This window comes from Plasmodium brasilianum (genome assembly GCF_023973825.1).
Source record: "Plasmodium brasilianum strain Bolivian I chromosome Unknown PB_00_02, whole genome shotgun sequence".
Lineage (NCBI taxonomy): Eukaryota > Apicomplexa > Aconoidasida > Haemosporida > Plasmodiidae > Plasmodium > Plasmodium brasilianum.
Window position 1 is genome coordinate 33556 of NW_027122950.1, and position 15764 is coordinate 49319.

The 15764-nt window shown below is 18.3% G+C and overlaps 2 protein-coding genes across 2 annotated transcripts; both read left to right on the plus strand.

The window, feature by feature from the left end:
• Positions 1-8610: 8610 nt before the first annotated feature.
• MKS88_000073 (fam-m protein) lies at positions 8611-9496 on the plus strand (the record flags this gene model as incomplete). The annotated part of the gene is made up of 3 exons (XM_067219406.1): positions 8611-8697; positions 8826-9174; positions 9258-9496. The coding sequence occupies 3 exons, from the start codon at positions 8611-8613 to the stop codon at positions 9494-9496; spliced, it is 675 nt and encodes a 224-aa protein (XP_067070233.1).
• A 3800-nt stretch (positions 9497-13296) lies between these two features.
• On the plus strand, positions 13297-14344 carry MKS88_000074 (fam-l protein; the record flags this gene model as incomplete). The annotated part of the gene is made up of 2 exons (XM_067219407.1): positions 13297-13383; positions 13511-14344. 2 exons carry the CDS (start codon positions 13297-13299, stop codon positions 14342-14344), a joined length of 921 nt encoding a protein of 306 aa, XP_067070234.1.
• Positions 14345-15764: the final 1420 nt, after the last annotated feature.

Below are 15764 nucleotides of genomic sequence, written 5' to 3' on the forward strand. Positions count from 1 at the left end.
TAATTTGTTTGCCATTAGTATCATTATTTACGATGGTTAAAATTACTGTTGTTCCTAAATATATAATTTATTTTATTAAAGTTATTTTAATATACGATTACACATTTTTATTATATTGTATTTTATTTTATTAAGAATATTAATAAAGAACATATTTCCTCATATAACACTATGTATGAAGGAAAAAATATAAATCCACCATAAATAAGTCTTCCCTTTTAAAGTGAATATTTATCAATCTAATGTGTCGAATAATATGTCAAATATATTTTCATATTTAAACATATATATGTGATATATTGAAATGAATTCATTTTAATTTTCAGTTATACAAGTTTTTATAACATGATATAATTAAGGTTATATATATTAACAGGAGTAATACATTATAGTGTTACATGAAAAATATAATTTGTCCTTTATTATAACATTTAATAATTAAGCTAATATACTAAAAAAGTTATATTTCATCAACTCAAATTGATTATATTAAGGAGATATAAAATTTCAAAAATAAGGAATTAAAATAAAAATATAAAACTAAAAGAGAGCTACATTTTTATACTGTTAAAATTTTTCCTTTATTTTTATCTGATTAATAAAATACATAAGTTAAAAATATGTGAAAAGTTATACTTATATATTAAATATTATAATTTATATATGAATACAACATATTAATTTCTGTAAATTTCTTGCATGCACATTATTCGAGTTATAAAATTAATAATGATTAGTTTCATTTATGTGAGCTTGTTATCCGCGTATTAATATACAATTTAGTGAATAGTAGAAAAAATTATTACAAAATAGAACAGTATTAACTGGGAAATTTTAAAATAATTAAAATTATATATATTGAACATCATTAGATATCATTTAAAACAGTATTCATCTTGTGTGCGATGTTTCTATATGATGTATAAAGTATGGCTGATTGCGTTCATAGTGTAAAATTAAAACTTTATATATTTATTGAATAATTAAATATAATAATAATTTTAAACAATAAATTATGTATTAATTTTTATTTTATATCTCTTTATTTAATGATGCTAGTAAAATAATATTATTTTTATAAGATAAATTAATTAAATAAATTATATATGTAAATAATCCATACTAATATTTACAATTGTTGGTTTATGTATGAAGTGAGAGAACGATTTTATTATCATAATTAATAATATAACGAAATATTTTTGATTAGAGAGTTATACTAAATATATATACTGATGTTTATTTTACATAGGGAGCACCTATTAAAATATAAATCATATTTTAATGAGTATTCGGTTAACAGTAAATGTAGTATAAATTATTATTTTAATATAGAAAAAGGGAACTTAAAAAAATTAAAGATATCTATTGTATTTATTTTGATTTTCATTTTCATATATTAGTGTATTATCTTCTCTATTATGGCAAATATATTATGTATAATTTTGTTGTGATTATACAAACAAATGTGTTGTAATTATTTTTTTTTTTGTAATTTATTTATTTTTAAAGGACATTTAGTTGCAATATTTATTGTAAAATATAAAAAGAAAAAGCAAATAAAAAAATACATCGTCTGATATAGATATCCCTATTTAATAATTATAAATTATTTACCTAAATAACATGCGTAAATTAATGATAGATACATGTTTTTGTAAAATAAATAGAATTATAAATCGTTATATTTTTGTGAGAAGTTTGATTCAGTGTAACTTATTTAATTAGAATTTGTTGTATTTTTTAAATTTATAAATATAATTTTTTTCACAAAATATAGAACATAAGTAATTTAAACAATTAAAATATAAATAATCTACTTACATTATGAGATATATATAATTATGAAAAGTAATTTTTGTAAAATTAACTATGAAAAAATAAGAAAACTAAGTATTATATAATTGTATAAGGGCGTACAATTCTTTACTATTATACATATAAAATTTTGTGTAAACTTAAAATACTGTAATAATTTTAAAATTTTATAATACATTTTTTCAAAGCGAATATATTTTTCATATTTATCACTAGTTTTGGTTTTAATTATTAAATAATTTTATATATGTTATTATAACAAAAATATTTATCTAGTTGGATGTAACGATAAATAAGCACATTTTTCACCCCCGCATAGTGTTGCATCATAGTTGTAGAAAAGTATAAAAGTAATACATAACATAGTTAGATGAAAAAGAACTAATAATATTTTTTTGAGTAATTTCTTGTTTGACTTAACTAAAGAATATTCTTGCCGTTTTTTTCTTAAATAAAAAATATTTTTATGTATATGTTGATGTTTAAAGTGATAATGATTATTACTTGATCTCTTTATAACAAATCTGATTCATTCTTTGAGTTTACCTTTTTTAAAAATGTATGTGAGTTTTTGCGTTTTTCAACATTATCATAATGTTTTAAGTTATATATTTTTTTTAAATTATGTTTAGAGTCGAATGAATAATGTCGTTTTGGAAATTTTGTATATTGCAATAAATCATTAAATTCTAGCTCAGATATATCACGTTGCATTAAATTAGTAAATATTTTTCGAAATTCATTATTATGTTACAGTGAATTTGGTCTTTCTACCGATGAATCATCACTTTCGTATAATAAATCATTTGTTTCTTTTTTTATCATTTTATATTTTCGTGAATCCGCAACTTTTGTTTAACTACTTAGTAATCTTCTAAATCTTACAGCGAATGTGTTACTTTCGTAGTATTCTTCGTCCCATGCCTTACGATCGATAGTTAACTAAAAGTAGAGGCGCATATCCAATATACAAAAGGGTATATTTATATATTATTTTAATAAAGAAAATGTTTTATATAAAAAAATAAAATATTAAAGAACAAAAACAATTTATAAATAATTATTATGTCACCTCATCGAAATAATTCCAGGTACATATTAAAATGGAAATAACAGTAGCATTTGTAAAAAAGGTAAGCATATTTATATTTTGTTGCATAATGATTTATTTTAATATGCTGATAAAGCTTTTGCAATAATTAAGGTACTAGTTATAGATCACATTTTTAATAATAATTATTAAATGTTTAATTTATAATATATTTTAATTGTATTTTATAATGACAATATAAATAAATCTTTATATTAGTTTTTAAATACGCATAATTGAAGTATATATTGGAAAACAAAAAAATATATATAATTAAAAAAAAAAAATAAATAAGAGTTTTATTTTAAATTGTTATTAATTCATATTACTGAAATGAAATTAATAAAATAGGATTCATTACATTTCAAGTGTACAAAGATGTATAAAAATATTAATTCAACAACATACAACTTATTTCAAAAAAAAAAATTATATATGCTATAGATAGCTAAAATATTTTATTAACGATATAATAGAGGATAAATTTATAGTAGTAAAATTTGAATTAGCATATCTGTGAAAAATATTTTTAGAACAATTTTGTTTAAAACTTTTATTAGATGATGAATAACAAACGCTTAATTAGAGATTATATACTAATTATCTTGTAATAATTTTTAAAAATACTTTTTATAAATATTAATACTGAACAAGGAAGTTTATGTATAAACTTAACAAAATTATAATATATTAAATATATTTATATATATATATATATACATATGTGTACTATTAATTTACGTATAGTTGGATATTAATTAATAATAACCACGTTTACGAAATATAATTATGTAACATATACGTAGTGTTACTTTATGTAATTAAAAATATAAGAAATGTTCACTCTGAATAAGAATTTAACAGGATGCATTTTATACTTGTATAGATTGTATATTCATGTATATAGTCAACAATTGTCACAATATATTGCTAAAAAATATATTAAAAATATATAATATGTAATCATATTATGCTCTATATTATGGAAATTCGAATAATATTATTAGGATAAGTTATAGTAAGAAATAAAACAAATAAATAAAACAATATTCTATTATAGAATACATTTTTTCTTTCAACATTTTGCTCATATTAGTTTTTTGAATTATTATTCTTTTTTTTTTCTAGTTTTTGTAATTCTAGAAGTGCATTAATATTTTATGTTTATTTTTTCTACTTAATAATTTTATTTGGTTAAATAATTTTGTATTTCTTAATTCAAGACGAAGATCCTTAGAAAAAAAAATTCATCAAATACAGAGAAATATTTTTTAAAACTCTATTAACGAAAATTTCGTTGTATGAATTATATTTAATAATATTAATATACGATTAAAGAAAAAAAAAAGCAAGGAGTTTTGTGTTGTGTTTATATGAAATATTATATTTAATTATTTATAATTTTATGTTTATATGTAAAACTTTATTTTATTTTTCCACGAACTTTTTTTTTTAATATATGATAAGAATTATAGCTTGATAATGCAATTTAAACAGTAGATTTATTTAAACGTTAAATAAAATTATAATGAATTAATAAGAATAATTGAATTTTTTTTCCTAGTTTAATAGAAACATTATTTATTTATTAATAATATAACATATAATTATAAAACTGATAGCTGAATAGGTAAATTATTAAAATAATATAAAATAATAGAAATGATGAATAGATGATTAAGAAGGTACACTGAACAAAAACAAAAATATACATAAAAGCAATTTTATATAAAAAAAAAATAGTTTCTTAAATGACAAATTATATTTCTCTTTTTGTTTTTTATTTAATATATATAAATTTCCATAGAGAGAACTGAGATATATAACTAAAGAAAATCAGTTACATATTTAAATTAATGATTCATATTATTTTATACTAGAGTTCATAATTGTCAATATAATACAGTAAGGAATATGTATTTAAATGATAATATATATTCAATATAAAATAAAAAAAGTATCTTTACGATAAACTTATTTTAATTTTACATATATACTTTTGGTTATACAGATAAATATGGACTCGCAACATACAATAATAGGAATATATTTTTATACGTATTATCACAAATAAATTATATTTATCTACATTATAGTAGTGTAAAATATGTGATATTAATGTTATGTTAATTGATATGGTTTAATCCTATAGGATTACAAAATTTTGTTCTATATATTATATGTTTTATATCAAATTCTATATCTCTAGCATTGATATTTTATAATGTGATTGTGCATTTTATCATATAACTGTCTATTTAAATTCCATACTGAAAAGAATTATAGTGTTTGTATTAATTCTACATTAATTTATACCATATTTTTATTACTATACTTTATTAGACAATACGATGGGAATATTAATTTTCGCCGTATCTAGTGATAGTGTTATATATATATATTTATTAAATTGTCCTTACATAAATAATATAGATAAATATGTCGTAATAAATATAATATGACCGAACTAGGTTAAGTATGAGAAACAACATTAATATTATTAATTAATATTAACATATTTTTAAACCATAATTCTTTTTTCTAAGTGATATAAAAAATTTCAACAACAGAATTATTAAATTTCAGGGCGTTCACTTTTTCTCTCGAATATATTTAATGCGAGTCTCTATATAAGAACTTTTTGTAGTTCTCTTATAATCGTCGTCAGCTGTATAATATTATTCTGCAATATTATTATTATAAAAAATTATTAAGTTATTTTTTTTTTTTTTTTGTATTTTTTTAAAACACAGTTCAATTAATATGTAAAGTTATTCATTTTATAATTTCAATGAATACTATAACTGAAAAATTATAAATTAACATTATTTGAAGTACAATATGCTGCATGGTACGTTCTGTTACTTATGTATATATGTTAATTTTCATAACAATGTCTAATTAATTTATTATTTTGCTCACCCAGATACTTTAAAATTTTTAATTTCTTTTTATTGTAGGCAATATCATACTCCAAATAAAGTAAAATAGTATTAAAAATTACCTATTTGTAAATACAACCCGATTTCAGAAGTAATTTATTGTCATTAATAAAAGTGCTTGTAAAAGAGGATTGTAATTTTTAATTGAATTAATTTATAGTTTAAGAAAATGAAAAAATATATATAACAATACAACAAATGTTAATATATTTATTGTAAATTATTAGATAAATTTTTCGTATAATCCAAATGTACTTCTCCTATGTATATCTACTCTAGTGAAAGTCTTATAGGAATGGGACTAACTGAAATTCAGGAAATTTATGTACCTAGTTATCAAATTTTATAAATAGAAAACTTTTGTAGTTTAATTTTTATTAGTAACATATTTATATTTGAAGATTTGAAATTTAGTGTAAAAATTATTGCTTTTTTGTATAGTACATCTGAATATAGATTATTATATAATCAGTCTTATTTTTTAGCATATACGTAAAGATTGTATGTGTTGACTCAAAAATGAAAACTTTTTAAAAATATTAAAACAAATATATTTTATTAAAAATATAAAAAAGGGGAAAATTATAAGTAGTTTTTTCTTTTTGTAAAGCAAAAAATATATATTTACATAAACAAAGTATAGTTGTAACCATATAAACGTTGTATTTCATTCTATAAAAATTGAACACTTAAATGTATATTTTATACTTTGTAGGTATTTCTTCCATATAGCTAGTATAAACATGAAAATAATATTTTGGGATTTAATAAATACTTTATGAATAAATAATATTTTAGATCTGTATTAAATATTAATAATATTATTTATTATATATAACAGAAACTGATATAAAAATAGTGTAAATTTCATATACATATAACAATAAAATTCACTTAATGTATATATATATAATAAGGATATAATTAAATAGTATAAAGGATAATGTAGCTATTTGTATAAGGTTTACTCATGTAGGATAAAAATAAATAATTTAGGTGAATACAAATATATTTTTTAGAAAAATTCTTAAAAAATTGTTTAGAGAAAATGCATGTTGCTAGAATTGAAAAGATTTATAGGTAAATTTTAAGAAGGATTTTATTATATAATATATTTATATTACATAATTTATTTTATAAGTTAAATGAATATTTTTATGAATATTTAAATGTTTTAATATATATTTTATAAAGAAACATTAATTGTTTTTAAAAATTTGTGACGACCAAATTGTGAGAAAACCTAAAAATAACTATATAAGTACCTTCATATATAATGTCACCTACGTTTTACATATATCATAACAATGTAAATGTAATAGGGTTATTTTCTATAAGTATATACATTATTTATATAATTTAAAAAATTATATTAAATTTTGCTCTTTTTTCCACTTTTTTAACATTTCGCATGAAAAATATAACTGTTTAAAACTAATATTATAAAGTTACGTCATAGATCTTTACAATAATTGTACGTATATTATTTTTATAATTATCACATTATTAGATATAAAATATAGTTATGGAATTATTCGGGCTTATTGTATTTATGTCGTTAAAAGTATTTTTAATGAAATATTGTTTGTTTATATATTTAGATCGATTTCTAATTCCTTATCTCTTAAACATCTTCCCATTATAGTATTTTTAAAAGAATAAGTAAAAAATAATATGTTTTTTCTAAAATTATAAATAGGAAAATATCTAAATCACATATTCTTGGATATTTCATTGTTATTCTCTCTAATTTTGTATGTACATATTTTATTCTTCATATTATTGCGGAAATTATTACATTTGATATATCTTTAAATTAATGAAATTGAATATAACCTTTTTATAAGATTACTTTTAATTTATTTTTTTGTTTTTTTAATAAATTAATATTAGTTATGTATATATATAATTATATGAAAAGTAAATTAAAAAATTAAACAGATAAATGTACTAATTTTTAATTTGGAAATAAAAGAATAAATTAAACTTAATGATAATATGTAATTTTCAAAAATTGTGATACGAAAATAAAGAATAAAACCTTATTTGCTTTTTGAATACTTATTTCTATATATATCTAGTATTTACTTGTAAATTTTACTTTTTTAAAAAATGTACTGAATAAAATATTGTATATACTAACAAACGAATTAATATATTTGTTATAATTATCATAATATAATATATTTTTTCTATTATTAAATTTATTATATAATAATAATTAATATTTGTTTTTAAATAACTAGTTTTTTCATAGTATAATGTTAATAAAATCAAAATTATTAATATTATAACTATCTTAAAATTTGTAGTAATTATCATAATATATAGAATATAAACTGTATGTACCATCTACATTCTGTATACTAGATAAACACAACATTTATATATAATAAGGAATGAAAAATTTAATATACATTTCACTGTGGATATGAACAATAAAAAACTATTTAATTAATTCATTACATTAAATAAATATATTATAAACTTTAAATATTCATGAATCAATTGAAAATATACTATTTTTATAAAAATATTTTCTTTTTTATTTAGATTAAAATAAAAATTATATAATATATTTTTGAAGTTATTTTATTCTGTGTTAGTCGTAAAATGTATAATACTTATGTACATTTTACTAAGTATTTAAGAAAAAACAATAATAATACATTTTTAAAGAAATATAGCACAAATTATCATTAGAAGTATATATTTGTTAATTTTTTCTGGTATTGTTATATTAAAAAATTAAAAATTACCATGAAACAAAAAAAAAACTTATTTATTATTATAAATGTTGCTGTATTTCTCCCTTTAATTTGGATATACAATTCTAACAATAATCTGGTATTATTGAATAATTTGACGATATATACTTTAGTTATATTTTAAGGGCGTTTAATTTTTATTATTACTGTTTTTTTAGAATTATATTATTTTTTATTCTGAAAAATATATATTAATTTTTTTTTTAGAGTACACTTAGTAAATCCCTGAATGAAAATTCCTGCCTTGGTAGAAAATTAGTTACAAGAATTTATCGCTTACTAGCAAATTATAAACAACAATATTCAAATAATGTATATTTGAAAAAGAAATTTCAAAATAATGGAGTGAATGAAAAAAAGGATATCCATAGTAATAAAATGGATATAACAGCAAAAAGGAAGCAATCGAATAGAAGTTTATTAAATAAGGCACAGTACTATACAGAAATTGTTGATTATAATAATGGAATGTTTGATGGAAAACATTTCCATTTTGAAAAAAAATGGATTAGAAAAAAAGATTATGATAATTTTATTGAAAGAAAAAGGAAAATTGGTGATATAACTTTAAAAAAAATAAAATTTAAAAATTATGGATTTGGAGTTGCTATATTTTTTTTTTTTTCCTGTTGGGAATAGGATTACCCATATATCGAGGATTAGAGATGTCTAACCCAAAATTAGATAATCAACGAGGTGAAACAGTTAAAATGATTATAGATTATATAAAAGCAATGACAGATTTAGAAGAAGGAACTATTTATGTAATATTATTTGGAATACTTATGATTATATTAGCGATCATCTTTATAATAGCGATCTATAAGTTCTTAAGAAATAATGAAAAATATAATAAAATTAAGTTAATGACAGAGTAAGATGAAGAATAAAGAATTTATGTAGTTATGCAAGGGAGTGTTTAATATAAAGTAACAATTTAATGGTTTTAGTAATAAACTTAATAGGTATATATATTTTTCAAAAATATATTAAAAGAATTTTGTACATACTTGCTCTATTGGATATAAAACCTTAAAAATATTATTTCTTCGTTTTTTTTAGAATTTGAATGCTTTAATATTTTGGAATTTGTATTTTAAATTGATATTGTAGCTTAAATATTATGTAAGAATATGTATATGCGCGTATTTAAATATATATCTATGTATATATATGTTTACGCTTTAAACTTAATATATATTGGGATACTTCATGAAATTTTATAGAAATGTGATAACGTATATTTGTACTAAAAAATTTTGCTTTTAATTTTATATCTTGTTATAGTCTAAAATTATTATTTGTTTATTTTTTTTAGAAAATGCATTATTGATATATAATTGGAAAATATGTCTTTTTGTGTATTTATATGTGGAATTGTTTTCATTTTGATACAATGATATATACGTATATATATATTTTACTATAAGAAAAAAAATTTCCATTCATTATATAAAATAAGTTTTATATGAAATATACAAAATAATATAATTATAGTAAAAATGTTTATAAGGGACTTTTAGTATTATTATGCATCGTATATATGCGAAATTCTACATATATAATAAAACAACATACTTTTTAAATTATAAATTATTTACAACTGCTTACTTGTAAATATTAAATTGTTACTAATAAATATAGAGTTAGAGCATGAAATTATAATACTATTTTTCTTAATAATACAATTAATTCAGATTTATAAAAATTACTTAGTGATATATTAAACTGAAAATTATTATAGTAATAAAATATATATTTCATTTATTTTTTTGTACCATTTAAAGATTTAATTAATGAATTAAATCTATTCAGGTATCAATAGTTAATTTGTTGGAATAATTAATTCTTTTTTTTTAGTATTATTTAATAATCTATGCTATAATATTTCTGATGTACAATTTAAATTATTTTTATTTTATTAATTAAAACAAATTCTAAATTACATATGAGTGTCATTTAGTATATATTGAAAAAACATTTATAGGTAATGAATCGTAATACTGTAAATAAATAAAAAATATATGTATTTTTTTATTGCATACGGTAAAGTTTTTTTTTCTAACAAAAAAGGATATATTGAACATGCCAAGAACTCAACTGATATGGTTAAGTAATTTTATAACTGCAGCATTTTTTTATTGCATTGTAAAAAATTATAATAAATTGATCCCATGCAATAACAGATTCATATTTCAAATATTTTAAATAGTTAAATTTGTTTTTTAGAACTTATCTTAATTCTTTGATCATCTTTTATACAAAATTTTTTGGGCTCTTTGAAAAGCACTATTCCTCTGTTTTCGTACAATGTAAATTTGAATATTTCGTGCTTCTTATTTTAATAATTATTTTTACATTATTCATATTTTAGTTTTTTACTATTCTTATATAAGATTAATTTTATTTTAAATATTTTTATATTTTTTTTAACTTATTTATACTGGAGCTTTATTTTTTTTTACTTTATTCATCTATTATAATTTACTTATATAAGGAATAACATGTTTTATATTATGAATCTTACAATAAATATTAATACCGGAAAATTTTTATAATTTTTTTAAGATATACTTTCAAATTTTTAGATTTCTTATTTATCTACAATATAAAGAATATTATATTTATGAGATAAGAAATATTTAAAATGAAAATATTTTAAAATTAATTTTTATTATTGGATATAAGTAATACAAATTAAACTCTCATTAATGATTCCATACTTCACATTAGTCTACAGTTTCCAAGAAAATTTTAATTCACTTTTTTTTTCGTGAGCAATTATGTTGAATATAGTGGCTACAAAATGAAAAATATATATTATTATTTCTAGCTTGAAGTATATAATTTTTTTTAATATTTAAATATAAACAATAAAAAGACATATTTTAAACAGTTTTAGAAATATTAATAAGTGAATATAATGTTTCAACTCTAAAATACTAGATTTTACATAATTTATTTCTGTTTCAGTATTCTGTCCCACATACCATCGTGCACAAAAACAAAATTGGTGTTTTCAAGTTACTAATTATATGTATAATTTATTAAGGATTTCAAAAAATTATTTTATGTTTCTGTAAAATACACAATTCTAGTTGAAAAATTATAACAAAACTTGTAACAAAAAATTTGCTCGAATAATTGTATATTAATAAAATAATACTAAATAGATATATCGATAAAAATTATTTGTTTCATTATGTATAAATATTTAACTTTTAGTTTTTATTGATTTTGTTTTTTATTAAATTCACAATTACATTTTTAAAATATTTGTATTTTTTTAAATATCAAAAACCCATTTTTCATTTTTAAAAATTGCTGAAATAAAATGTTCAATATGTCCAAATATTATGCTAACATATTACATATAAAGGAAAATATAGTTACATATTAGTGATTAGGATAGATATCAGAAGAAGTGGTAAATATGCATTATTATAATTTTGAAATGTTGTAAGAATTGTTTTTTAACATGATTAATTTAGAATAGTGTAATGATATACAGATAAATGTATATACATGTGCATTTATTGTACTATTATAATACTTTAGTAACTGCTGATTTAATTCTATTTTATAAAAATTACTTAAATATCTATAATTTAATAAATTGATAAAATGACTTATATAAGTGTTCTTTATTGAAATAAAGAACAAATAAGTTTGTGAAACCAAATTTTTCCAATAATAATTCTTTTAATGTAAGAATAACTTTTTTTTTATTTTTTCTTACATTATATGATCGTTTTTTCTAAATACACATTTTTATTTATAAAAAAAAAAGAAAAAAGAAAAACTTAAGTAAAATAATACTAAAATATTTCATTTACAAACAGTGGTATGAAATAAACTTAATTAAAAACCATAATTTTGTAAAATTAATATATGAAAATAAAAACTTATAGTTTATTTACCTTTAAAATATACATTATTCTATTAATTTTGTTGTATGCAATAAACTTATTTCATTAAATGAATTACAGGCTATTAAAAAATATATATATTCTCACGATAAATAATGCAAGTAATATAATAGATATATATTAAAATGATGTACATGATATTCCTTTGCTGATTTATTATCACTATTATTATAATAAAAATGCTATTTATGAATAATAACGAGTTATTGCATAATATAATAATTATACAATTACAATTATAAGTAATAAATACATCATTAAAAATAGTTGCAATTAATTAAAAATATAGAACAAAATATTATCTATATATTATACATTCTATATATTCTATATATTCGATATTAAAGATAAAAACAATAATTAGGAAAATTAAAAAATCTAATAATATTCTTTTATTTTATTATTAAAATTATTAATATAAAAATTATTTAATTACTCTTCTATATCAAATAATTAAATTATGTACTTTTTATATTTGTGAATGCTTAAAGTTTTTTCATTTTAATGATAATTAATATTTAAAAATAAAATTAATATAAATATTAAATAATATAATTGTAAAGTTATTTTTGCATATCTCTGTTATCAAAAACGTTGTAGTTTTATAAATTTTATTATATTTTTAACATAAAATAAAATAATAATTATTATGAAATTAAATGAATAATATATTATCCTTTTTCATTTGACGAATATTATAATATTGTTAATTTTTTCGTTAATATATGACAGCATTAAAAAGCTATAACATGGAGAAAAAAATTAAACCAATCTTATTTATTAAATTTACTTTATTTGTACTTTTAGCTTGGATATGTTACTTCACGAATAATGCGGTATGACCATATAATCTAAGGATATTTACATTATTTATATTTTATGTGTTTTGCTTTTATTAAGACTGTTTTTTAGCATTAGATGATATAATATTTTAAATAATAATTATATGCGTTGTTTTTATAGAATATATTTATTACATTTTTTGATGAAAACTACAAGGTTGTTAGAAAATTAGATACAAATATTTATCGATTACTAGCAAAATATAAGCAGTATAAGGATTTAAATAATATAAGATTAAAAAATGGTATGCAAAATAATGGAGATTTCATAAATGAAAATATATATAGTTGTGAAAAATTAGCCAAGAATAAAAGTAACTTATCTAATGATAGTCCGTCAAAAAATTCAAGAAGACTTAAACAAGATAAGAAAAATAAATCTTGTGTATTTGAAACCAAAAAATATTCCCATTTAGAAAAAAATATATTCAAAGAATTAGATTATATGGATTTTCTTAAGGAAAACAAGACAATTAGTAATAAAAATTATAGAAAAATAATATGTAAAAAGTACGGATTAAGAATCGCTTTACCTGTATTAATATTGTTGTTATTACTGACAGTATTCATTGTAGATTTGACTTTGGGTATAGTGCAAGAACAAAGCTTATGGGCGCTAATAGGATTCGATAAGGCCCAATTAAAAGAATTAGCTAAATCGCTAGATTTTATTTTAACTCCATTGTCAAAATTAAGTGGGTTTTTCAAGCACAGTACATGGGGGGAGATGGTCAATTGTGCTTCTTGCAAAGCAGCAGCTGATACTGCTGCTCCTGGTCTTAGTGCAGCTGATAAGGCATTAATAGTTAGTAATGAATGCATATTGGGACAATTATTTGGATATTTGGTATATGTGATACCTTTCCTCATATTGGGTATCACAGTTATATCAAAGGTTATTTATTACCATAAAAAAGTTAAAAAATATGAAAAAATTAAATTCAGGAAAAGGTAAAATGAAAATTCAAGAATTTTTCTTTTCGTAATGAAGGTTTTAATGTGATGAAATATAATTAGTTATATTTTTATTAAAAATATTCATAATTGGTTAAATTTGATTAGTGAATTTACGCTGACGTGAACCATTTGTTATAGAACCCTAAAAAATTATGTTTATATTTCTTTTGTAAATTTGAATATTTTATGCTTTTTTATTTTATATTACAATGCATATTTTGAGATTGGCGCAAAATATTAGGTATTATTTATTTATTTTTGTATTTAGATAGATTTTCATGAAAAATATATATGAGTTAATATTAATATATATTCATAATTTTTGTTTAACTATGATAATTTATATTTAATGTAAATATGTTTTCTTTCTATTTTTAATTTGTTTATAATCTAAAATTATTATTTTGTAAGTTAATTAAGTAAATGAAGTATTTGATTTAATTTGACAATAAATGTGTTTCATTTTTTACCTAATAGAGGGAAGTGGATGTATTTTTTTTTTTTTTGGAATTGATACATATATATATATTTTTTTTACTAAAGAAAAAATTTAATAATTATTGTATATAATATACATTAAGAGAAATATTTTATAAAACATTAGTTTGAATACCTTCTTAATGTACTTTTAGTTTGTTTTGCATGATATATCTTTGAAATTACAATTACATGATAAAAAAAATATCCTCATTAAAAATTATTTATAATATTTTGCTAACATAGGGATCCTATAGATTTAACATTAAACTATGAGTATATAAAATTTATTATTTCGTTATTTTGATTAAATAAATTATTAATTCTTTTCTAAAAATTGAATTATATATATGTGATATTGAAAAATTATATATAAATAAACTATATATTATTTTTTTATATCTACATTTCCAAATATAATAAATAAAAATATTATTTCCTAATAGAAACATTTCTGTTTCATCTTGTACCTGTTAAATTACAAACTGTCTAAACATTAAATATATCTATGTATATATACATATGGAATTAGAAAAATTTTTTAATAATATAAAAGTTATCAAGATTTTTTGATTTCATATGTATTACGTATAACTCTGGTTATATTAATTTTCTTATATTTATTAATAATATAAAATGCATACATGTAAATATGTAATTATTTCATTTTTTTTTTGATCTGTTTATTGGTATAAAAATATTTGAACTATTTATTAGAACTATTAAAATTTTGCTAAAAAATATGTAAATATTTTACAAAATAATAGTCTTACAGCTGAAGTTATAATTTAGTTATTTAATAAATATATATATATTAATTAAAGTAAATGCTATATATTAGAAAAATGATACTTAGAAATAAGTTTAAAATTTTCTGTGTTTTTTTAAAATAATAATTATTATTAAATCTACGATGGAACATCTAAGTGTGAAAGAATATA